Consider the following 11,079-nt stretch of genomic DNA (forward strand, 5'->3'; position numbering starts at 1 on the left):
GCCTTGCTGTCATCATGGAATCCCACATTAAGCATGCTGACAGCTCCTGACGTCATCTAGTGCCCTAGATAAGGTTATTCTGGAGACACCAGCACTGACAGAGTGATGTCGGATGTTTCCCCAGCTCAACAGAGAAGAGTGACAAGAAGTGGAGTGGCACGTAGTGGGCAAGACTGGGGAGTGTGCTGCACGGAACGCTGACAGACAGGCCGCTGACGGATTAGGTAGTAAGCCTGGCAAAGGGCTGCCCTTTCTAGATGCAGGCCTGCTTGATGCAGTGTGGTGATTAAAAAAAATAAAGGGTGGGGAAAGTGCTCCAGCTCTGGTGAAAGCAGCCAAAGGAAATGCTGCAGAACAGACACACAGGAGATAGCTGGAGAACATATAGTTAGCCAGCTTAAAAGCAGAAGTCGGTGATCAGTTATAACAGTGACAGAAACGATCAAATCTTGCATTCAACTTGTTATTTCTAAGAGAAAACATGATGCCTCGCTTTTATTGCTGAAGCAGGGAGATGAGGGTGTTGGCTCTGTGCAACAGAGGCGAGTGAAACAGAGCTCTTTGTAACCTAAATGGTACCGTGTGGTAGGTGGGGGATGGCTATATCTAGCAATAGCTGCTGTATAATTCATGTGTTTGCTCGTGTGACAGCCACCACCACATTATTAATCAGTTTTCTGGAATCTATGGAGAGTGCTTGAATTATTTACAGTTTTAATGTAATAGAAGACAACTGGCTGAAATCCTGACGATGAGTGAAGGATGGATGGAGGATACATCGCACTAGTCTGTTTTCTATCCTGCGTCCAGTATTAACTGTCTGAAATGAATGAATAATCACGGACGCCATTTATACCCGCTGAATATCATATGATGGCTTTGCCCATCAAACTGTCCAAAAAAGGGGAACAAGAATTCTGAAGCTTCTTAAAAGTGATATGAGTGCATTTAAGTATTTTCTGAAAGTGGCAGCAAAATGACAGTAATGAGACCACATCTCTTAGCAGAGCAATGCTGAGAGACTCACAAAACCAATAACTGACACAATATTACATATTAATATATAAAATACACAACATCGCCCAACACCCTGAAGAAGATATGTTTGAATAGACAAATAACTCTAAAATCTTGTATTTTTTTTAAGCTTCTCTGTAGGCAGCTGACAGTCTTTCATGCTCAAAAATACTGAATTTTTAAAACAAGTTGCATGTCTCTTTAAAAATGTATCAGCTAATGTCGTAGCTATTTGGAGGAAGGGTCCATTTCAGGGGGAAATATTCTTGTGTGAAACAATCTCGTAGAGTTACGGAATCAGTGATGTCAATGTGTTGCAATAGTTTAAAACCCAATCACATCAAAACACATCACAGAGACTGTGCCATTTTATTGAATCCTGAAGATAAATGATGTCCAAGACCAGAAATCGTGGATTTAAAAGATCTGTGACTCATAGACGAGACTTCATAAAGAACCCTGCAGACTGCATCTATAGCAGGACTCAACTTTTACAGATAGAGACGCTGGACTTATTCTGAGCTGCCCCTCTCCTTGCTGATGATACCCCAAGGGTTTTTTTTTGGGAGAGGGGGGGGTCCACACAGTTTAGAATTCTCAAAAGGTCCGTGTACAGGTCTTGAAATTCACAGTGCAATTACCGGTACTTAGCTTGCAGAATTTCTTGCGTCAAAATAATCCTAAATTCCAAAGTTTCTTTTTTGCAGAAGAGTCTCTTTAACTCTCAGTTCCTCCCTGATGTGTCTGGACCATGCTGGGGGACGATTCATCAAAGCTTAAGCTAGCAAGTTATTGTGCAGTAACCTTACTCTCATGGAGCTACCCTCTGGCCTTCGGGGATGCAATGCAAGCAATTCTCAAAGAAATGCAAGTAAAGTGATCTTTACATACCCTCCGACCGGGTACGCAGATCGGACATGGTTCTCTGGACGGGAGGCATCTTTCCCCACAGAGCCGGGCGACGGCACCTGTCAAACGGCCGCGGCTCGTTAGTGGTGTTTCCGGAGGCTGCGGTTGCTTCTTCTCAAGCGTCAAAGAACCTCAAAAGGGGCAGAAATGTATCGGAGGGATCCTCTCTCATGCGGACAAAACTGCGGCGTGTTTGGTGCAAATGAGAGCGATGGGCGAGGAAACAGCTTTCATTTGCCGGTCGTCATGGAACCGCGGTCACGAGCCCACGGCTTCATAAAAAGCCCAGCATCCTGGTTCACGCGGCGGATTATCAAAGTGGCGGACACCCTCCGTTAGGCGCGAGCGGCACTCACCATAAACTGGCGAGAGGGTAACTGTACCGCTTCACAATAAGGACCGTACCATTTGTAATTTAGTCTGAGGGGTGCTTACTGACAATGACGCCTAATTATTTTATTCTCCGAAAAACCCAAGTCAAGTGACGTGTATTATCTGTAAATATTGTAAGAATTCGAGCAAACACAAGCAGCCACGATAGAGATTTTTTTTTTTTACAAATCTTCTTGAACATCTTTGGAAATTGAAGATTCCCCCTTCTGCGGGTATTCACCAACAATAGTGTAGTGGGAGGGAGTTGGTTAATGGCATCGAGCTCCTTTTCTTTATTAAGTATTAAGATATTCATATATTAATAGAATTCTGTTCTCAGCAACAACCTAGTTTACAAGGAAAATATTTGTACCCATCAAATTCATATAAACTTAATTTTCAGAAAACGAAAATAGGATTTAATTTATCTCTATACCTGTAACTAACGTACTATTTAATAAAACTGTGTTACTATGCAGCTGTTGAAATGCAGATAAAATGGAATCAAAATTATTGAGCACTTCAAACAGAAAAATGTGTGAATTAAAAGTCCCCGTGTGTATAAATTAGCGTAATAATTTTGATTATAAACACTATAATTCAGCATTTGCTACAAGCTAATGTCTGAATGAAAAGAGGGTGGTGTCACATTGGATACTTTATCAAACCATTATAAATTCCCTTTAATATTAACCATGATAACACTATTATAAGAGGAGAGGGGAAGAGCTGGAGCTGTAGGGCACCTCAGCCATGAGAGAAAACTTTCTATGTTATCTTATCTCATCAGTTCTTGCAAACAGCTGAACTCATAATCAGAAGATACTTAACCCTTTTAAAAGTGAAACAATACAAAATTAACTTGACCCTGACAAGATAATATTTGATTTATTTATAATAGAAAAAAGGGCATGCAAAAATGCAGCAACTGAGGATTTAAGCATGGAATTTTTTGGAAATAGAGACCATGATCAGTCACAGCGTTACTGATTACTGACAGAGAAGCTGGTGGTTGTGAGTCACACCTGATTACAGTTTTGTCTGTAATGAATCTGCATGAACACGAGTTCTCGGTTAATGAAACAAAGATGGCCGTAACAGCTAAACAACAAGAACGTAACATAGAAAATGCCTCTGTACACCAAATTACAGCACGTTCTCATTGTCACTGCAGCTGAATTTAAAAAAAAAAATCAGACATGCAGGAGGCAGAATCTGTACAGCAGCAGCACCACTGCAGTTGCCTGACAGAACTGCAGTCTCCCAGATGTGTTTGTAAGGCTGCATCCTGCTGAACAGCACGTGTTTCTTTGCAGATATCAGGTATATTCCTGTGTGAGATTACAATTTTATGTCAAGGGAGCTCAAAGAAACGCTGCTGCACCAGTGATTGATATGCTTTTTGTAATAAGGATGTTTTTACTGTCATGGGAACTGGGGGCAGATGAGATTATTCCCCTGCCAGCATCACATAAGTGTGTCAGTCTAGCACAGATGCCCACTCCTTTCAGCCAGTCTCACTGGACCCCTGTGCTGAACACAAGAACTCAAACACACACGTGAGCATCTGCACCTCCTCTCACTCCACATTTCTCCCAAACATTTGCCCGCTTTTCTCCATTCCTTAATTTAGCGTCAGCTCACCACCATGGGGATTTAGAACTGGCTCCCGTGGTTGCTAGGCAACAGTGACTCGAAGCCTTCTCCCTCAATTATGTGCATGTGTCTCAGGTTTATGTTTTATGCTGTAAGCCTTGACTTCTAACAGCTGTACTGATTTCTATTATTAAAAACATCTGGGTTTCTTACAAGCACTGTGAGTATTTATAATTATAAATAATTATTTATTGGATTATTTGTAGAACACTGTTTATTTTCATCTACCTCCAAATGTATTTTTTGTCATTTGTCATTTTGGCAGCAACTGCTTTACATCCCTTAAATATTCACATAAGGATTTATTTATAATTTGCTTATAAATTTATTTGTCTGGTGCCTAAAGTTTACTTAGCTCAATCTCTTTTGCAAATGCCAAAAACTTCACAAAAAAGTACTTTCCAGACTAACCCTAACCCTAACCCTATTTATCTTTATTAAATTATTAATATTAATATGCAAATATCAACAGTCTAGCAGATTATCAGGATAAATACGCCAAACCAGTATTTTTAATAGGCAGATGAATATGACAGTCTTGGAAAAACCCCTCAGGTTCAAGAACAAGTGACTTCACCATCCTACAAATAATCTAATTTCAGACATCTAAAATGTCAATGTCCTGCATGCTGAATAAATATTACCCCAAATAGTTTAACTAGAGGACAATGTGTAGCAAGACAGCACAAAAATACAGAAAGAGGGTCACAGACAGAGGGTTTTACACGTGACTGATGCCTTAAAATGCGTTCTTCTTTCACTTGGGTGAGTTAAACCTCGTCTAGTGACCTCGGCTGATCATTAAATGCTCAATATTGAGCAAACTGTGGGCAGCAGGACTCAGGTTTTGGCCTACTGTGCTTCAACTGTCTTCTGCCCCCTAGTGGTAACTAATAGGTCGTTACGGTGAGGTCATTAATTGATTAATCACATATGATCAGTCAGTGTATGGTCTGTGGTGATTTTAATTCTCATGCAGCCCAAATGACAACATGAAAGATGTGATGGGCTAGTTTGAACCTGTTTCAAAGTTGAAATGTGTCTTATTATGGCAACAGAAAATTTGAGCTGGCAGTGGTAAATCATCTGCCATCACCACCTCATGGGCTACAATTGATAAATTAGACAGAGTAAAATCAATAATCATATTTAGAATACTATTTGAGGTCATTGGGTCTCACATGACAACACAACACTGATGAGGAGGCCTCGATCAGCAAGTCTAAATGTGCTGAAGTGAGATAAAATGGCTGCTTGTCTCAACACGGATAGGGTGTGTTTGGGTGAAAGCTGTAGATAAGTGTGTCCCTGTCACATCTTAACAGAGGTGGTTTCAGGCACAACTCCTCTGCTGTCAGCACATTTTTGTGACACTTTCACCTGGGATTAAATAAAATATAAAACTGTAAATTGTGACATGGAAGGAAATCGATGAAGAAACTGCTCCTCTGTGATAAGAACCTATTTAAAATGAAAATGATATGTAAAACCCATGACAGATTTATTCCAATTATAAGAGCAGGCAGGCTGAGTAACATAAGCAGCTTTATACTTACTGCTAAATATAGGATATGTAATCCAGCCCGTTCAGAAAATATTATATTATATTATATTATATTATATTATATTATATTATATTATATTATATTATATTATATTATATTATATTATATTATATTATATTATATTATATTAAGTTACTGTCTATAATATGGTTCACAATATGGGGAAGTGAAAAATCAAAATGAAATACAACAAAATATGGTTCAATTCAAGGTAGCCTGAAAGAGTAAAAATTAAAGGAAAACTACAATAAAAACTACAAAAATAACCTACAGGTTGACAGTTGCTTGTAAGCACATTTATGTAAAATACTGCAACTTATATATATTACTTTGAAACTATGCAAAATGATAAAGATAAAGACATTTTCTACATCAAATACATGTTTGCTCAGATGTTTTAGCATCATCTGCCAGAATAATAGACCCATATTCATTTCAGATAAAGATCAGGGTGGGATTATTCTGCAAATTAAAAACTTTTAAAATGTCAGATAATGAATAGATTTTAATATGATGAATAAAACAACAACAAAGTGGATGTCAACTAAGACCAGTATGTCTAAACTCTAATCAGTTTGGCGTTTCAATGGCAACGGTATAATTTTTTTTGTTACATGAATGTCTTTCCCATGTTTGCTTAGAAAAGCCCAAATGTCCAGCTGACTGACACATCTTGAATATTATGTGATGACATCACTGTGCTTGTGTGTTTTGTGTCTTCGTTCCATAAAGTACCTGAAGTGAAACTATTAAAAGTCTTCTGTAAAAGCTTTGTGAAAACTGCGTAAAGTGTGATGAATAATTCAAACATAAGTATCATTTTACTCTAGATGAGCTTGCTTGGTTGCCATGGCAGAAATGCATGCATTATTTACTGCAGTGTGAGTGTGACTGTAATGCAGCTTACAGGCTCTCGGTCGTTTTTAGCTCTGTTCAAACAGCGAGGATTAAACGTGGTTGTAATCCACGGGGACAAACAGTCTGACTCCGAATGAACCTCCCGGAGTTCTGCTGCCATGTTGTGGACCACGTAAGGTGGCAGCGGGTCTGCGATGGAGGAGACCATGCTGACGGACGGCCAGGAGAAGCCACAGAAGCGGGTCAGGTTCCGCGTGGCTTCAGGGAACAGCGGTCGCATCCTCAAGGAGATGTTCAAGGATGAGGGGCCTTCAGACTCCCTGGATTCAGACTGCACCAGCAGCTCCGATGCTGACCGGGCCAGCACGCCCTCCACCAGCGGAGACCTGCAGGGACACCTGTACGGCTACCCGGGCTCTGAGCTTGATGAGGGCGGGTGTGAGCCCGATGACCTGCTCATGTACGCAGGGGCTACCAAGGACTGGACCTTCACCACAAAAAGAGTGAACATCCTCAGCAAAAATGGGACAGTGAGAGGGGTCAAACACAAAGTGAGCGCGGGTCAGACCCTGTTTGAGAACCTTCCCAGTTCTAACAGTGTAAGTACGCCAGATGCTCTTGTTTTATCAGCTTTCTACACCATCTTCATGATGAGTGAAGGAGTGTCGTCCTCCTCAAGTCTAGTTACAGCTTCACGTAAGTGCACGCTGGCATGAAAGCTGACAATAGAAGACAAGGTCACTGGGCAATTAAAGTTTAATGATGCATTTCCTTAAGTGTTTCAGGGGAAACTAATCAGGTTAATGAATTCTCAGCACTTTCTAGTATCCCTCCACCAAGATCTGTTATTCTGAGGTGAGACTCCGTCATGTTTGCTGGTGCAGAAATGATGCACAGGGCTGAAGTGAAGAAGAGGTGGACAACGAGTGCCACAGATGAACCTTCTCCTGATTAATGAGATTAGGGTCATTTTGGGTGGACGTATAAGACTTTTAAAGCTCTGGACCGGCCCTATTTCAAGACTCTAGTGTCACACCAGTTATATGATGGATATTCTCTTCAGCCTGAGCCAATATTTATCACATTTTATGCAGTTTCTTTTGCATTATATTTCATTCATGGGCACAGCAGAATTAATTTTTCTTCATTACAAAACATCAAATTTAAAGATGGAATGTTGCCAGAAGGGGTTATTAAACACAAGTATGATTGCTAACAGCAGTTTACGTCCTGTGGGACTATCCTCAAGGTTGCTGATTGATTTTACGTCTTGATGGGAGCACAGGAGAGTTGCCTTTTCATGGATTTTCCCCTCGCTCTCAGATGGAGTTGTCTCTCGAGTGCGGGCGGATCGTGATCTACACCACCAGTTTCCGCGTGGTGAGGACGACCTTTGAGCGCTGTGAGCTGGTGCGGAAGATCTTCCAGAACCACAGAGTGAAGTTTGTGGAGAGGAACATCGCTCTGGACTGTGAATACGGGAAGGAGCTGGAGGAGCGCTGCAAACGTGTGGGAGAGCCTCCTTCTTTACCGGTGGTGTTCATTGATGGACACTACCTCGGGGTCAGCTTGGCTTTGTGACCTTTACACACGATCCAATGAGAATCAAATCTTTAGCATCTTTAGAATTTTGGTCTGGATTTGTTTTACAGGGTGCTGAGAAAATATTGAGCATGAATGAGTCCGGAGAGCTTCAAGACCTTCTGATAAAAATCGAGGTTAGTTTTCTGAGCAAATATCTCTTCATGATAGCTGCGGCAACGTCTGGTTGGAATTTCAAGCTCCCGTCCAATCAATGTTAACATGGAGTTTGCAGTTATTCAGCCAAACATGAAGTTTGATGGGAAAACAATGTAAAAACAACATTTGCTGAGACAGGCAGACGAGGTCTAGTACCATAGAACAACCTATAGTGCTTGAGAACATGCATGTTGTGATCAATATTGCTCACTTTTGCAATTTAACTATATGCGAAAATCCCATGTGGTATATTCATTTTTGTAAAATAGAGATTTACATTTAGGAGCTCTATTAGATGCACTGAAATAGCTGACATAACATGAAAGTAATATTTATGTACAACTGAACATATAAGACTGCTCTATAGACATTTATGCTAAGCTAACACAGAAGCACATGGCATATTTTTCTCCTCAAAAATGATTATTTTTCTTGCCAGTCAAATTTATCTATAAATGTTTCGGGGTGTTTTACTGGGAGAGACTATACAATTGTTCCTTTTTTAGAGGGTTCAGCATCCCCACATGTGCCAGACCTGTGGGGACTTTGCCTTCATTCCGTGCCCGATGTGCCATGGCAGCAAGATGTCCGTGTTCCGCAACTGCTTCACGGATTCCTTCAAAGCCCTCAAGTGCACTTCCTGCAACGAGAACGGCCTGCAGCCGTGTGGGAGCTGCAGCAAGTGAGGATGTTCAGTGCCTGAGCCAACAGTCTGGCTCCAAGAGTCTCGACAGGAACTGCAGCACGGGCAGTGAACCTGAACACAGCAGCACTCCCCTTCCACAGCCATTGTTAGTGAAGACAACATTTTTAATAAAATCCTTTATTATGTGGCTCTGCTGTTGTTTCGTTCTTGCTAAACTTCGTGACGTGAGTTAAAGTGGTTGCCACAGGTGAATCGAACAAATGCGAGCTGGTTATTTAATCGGTGTAGAAGATCCTCCATTGACAATGTTCCAGCTACTAATCCCGGCTCAGACATGGTCAGGAAGGACACAGACACAGGACAGTTGGACACAGAGGACAAACTGGGCTCCAGAGCTGGAAGACAAGCCCCAAACCCCTGGGAAGTTTTAAAAGTCTAAAACTGAATTTAAAGTGATAAAATTAAGATAACAACAGTTTATCATTGATTAGATTTTAATTTAGAGTTTATTGTCAGTAATTCTGTAGCTCCAGTCATTATTCCAGTCACAAATTACACCAGGGTCAATTAGCTCCTGCCCAATCCCCCCATAGGAACCTGGACCTGTCCAAGGTTTCTTCCTGTTCCTGGTGGTCAACTCTGGGTTTCTAAGCGCCCAGAAACAATTGAATAGTATAGATTTAGTTCATTATTACAGCCTGTTTAATAACAGGTATATGACTTTACTGATTATTCTAATGTGAATTAATCAATCAAATTTGAATTTTCACTGCTGAGCCATGAGAATATGTTAACCTTTGTTTTAAGTGCATTGATTGTGTGACCAGGATGACACTTGTGTGTGGGGTTTATTTTCTTTGTTGTTTATTTTTATTGCATCTTTAGACGGCTGGAAATTAAGGGGGGGTAACCAATCAAACTTGTACAACAGGATTTATTTATGACAGTTTTATTTTGATTTTAGGTTTTGGGAATAGCAATAAAAGTACAGAGGACCTTTTAAGAGGATATTTTGTTTCGGGGAGCTGGCCCTCCGTCCAGCCCCCATCATCACCTGATGGAGAAGCAGCACAATGCGATGATTCTGATCGGTGAAATAATCTCCAGGCTGCAGAGGGACCTTTGCATTCAATAATTCAGCGTGACGAGGACTCGGTGCATTCCGGGGTTCTTGTACCTCGCACAAAAGAGCTTGGAGTCCTTGGGTCCAAACAGCGGAGTGAAAATGAAAATCAGCCTTTTATTGCAAACAGAACCACATTCGAGGCTGGCTGGTTCTCGTCTGAAGGGATGATGTCATGCGTTTGGCTGCCATCCAAGCGGGTCAGAGAAGCGCAGCTCGGTTCTCTACGCTGTCATAGCCCTGTACAATGCTGCTTGAACATGATTAGACAAGGCAGCACTGTAAAGAGGCTAAAAGCGGAGAGCAAGGTGGCGATGGTGATGATCCGCCATGACGACTCCCCCCTCCAACGCAAGTCTTCACACTTGGAGATGCTCCCGCACCTGAAACGGCAACCGACATCGATTAACTAGAACAAAACAGAATGAAAAAGGGCGCGCGGAGATATAAATCACTTTAAAGGTTGCGGGTTCCGACAGGGTTGGTGGTCGCACCGTCGCGCGAAATGTGGTTCCTTTAATCCAATTCCGCAGCGAGGTGTAATGGGGGGTTTGGGCTTTTTGTAACCACGGGCTTGTGGCGACGGAGGGGAGGTTGCATGAAAATCTGAGTCCCCCAACTGTGATGGTGTACTGCGCCCCCCATCTGTAAGGAGAAAAGACTGAGAGGGGGGAAACGGCGGCGCCGAATGTGAAAAGACCCTCTCGCTGATGAATAGATGGATGGACGCGGCGACGGGGAGGATGGAGAGGAAAGCGGGATGAGTGAAGAGGTGTTTGGTGACAGACGCGCCTCGACGCACGTTCAACCTCCACCAAGAACCAAATCTGGACTTGCTTGTTTTCTTCATCCGCCTGCACAAGAAGAGCGCGCCCCCCCAACCTCTTTTCTTTTCTTTTCTTTCCCCGAGACGGGAACATATGAAAGGAAGGGTAGTGGCGCGATGGCACCACTGACGAGACATGACACCGATATGCGCGTAACAGCCACAAATGTGAGAAGACGGAACGGGAATAAAACCTGCAGTGGAGCTCCGGCCGCTTTGTCTGCATCCCTCCGTGGGCTCGGTGAAGAATGATTTCAGTCGAGTAACCCAGCGTGGTCCAGCCGCGGTGCCGTGCGTAATGTTTTGAATGGTCGGTCAATGCGCAGACTGGTTTGAAATGACTATTTTTATTGACGTCAGCGCACAG

At 42.2% G+C, this 11,079-nt stretch overlaps 2 protein-coding genes and 1 non-coding gene across 10 annotated transcripts in view; 1 reads left to right on the plus strand and 2 right to left on the minus strand.

Annotated features, from left to right (window-relative positions):
- Positions 1–2,303, minus strand: part of atp8a1 (ATPase phospholipid transporting 8A1) — a 69,031-nt gene extending 66,728 nt beyond the window's left edge. For 7 of the 8 annotated variants that reach the window (XM_003970622.3, XM_011610897.2, XM_011610898.2 and 4 more), the window contains exon 1: positions 1,909–2,302. In XM_003970622.3, coding sequence (XP_003970671.1) covers positions 1,909–1,957 — 49 coding nt within the window. In that variant the 5' untranslated portion in view covers positions 1,958–2,302. Of the gene's footprint in view, positions 1–1,908 lie in introns of all 8 variants that reach the window. The other variant, XM_029847027.1, reaches the window with a different exon arrangement.
- A 4,101-nt stretch (positions 2,304–6,404) lies between these two features.
- Positions 6,405–8,952, plus strand: grxcr1a (glutaredoxin and cysteine rich domain containing 1 a). Its single transcript, XM_011610901.2, has 4 exons — positions 6,405–6,976; positions 7,701–7,940; positions 8,030–8,095; positions 8,624–8,952. The coding sequence occupies exons 1-4, from the start codon at positions 6,572–6,574 to the stop codon at positions 8,801–8,803; spliced, it is 891 nt and encodes a 296-aa protein (XP_011609203.2). The 5' UTR covers positions 6,405–6,571; the 3' UTR covers positions 8,804–8,952.
- A 1,156-nt stretch (positions 8,953–10,108) lies between these two features.
- On the minus strand, positions 10,109–10,190 carry mir103 (microRNA mir-103). The gene has a single exon (NR_105358.1). It is a non-coding gene; the product is annotated as a microRNA mir-103 (primary transcript).
- Between the last annotated feature and the right edge of the window lie 889 nt (positions 10,191–11,079).

Source organism: Takifugu rubripes, chromosome 14 (genome assembly GCF_901000725.2).
Source record: "Takifugu rubripes chromosome 14, fTakRub1.2, whole genome shotgun sequence".
Taxonomy (NCBI): Eukaryota; Metazoa; Chordata; class Actinopteri; order Tetraodontiformes; family Tetraodontidae; genus Takifugu; species Takifugu rubripes.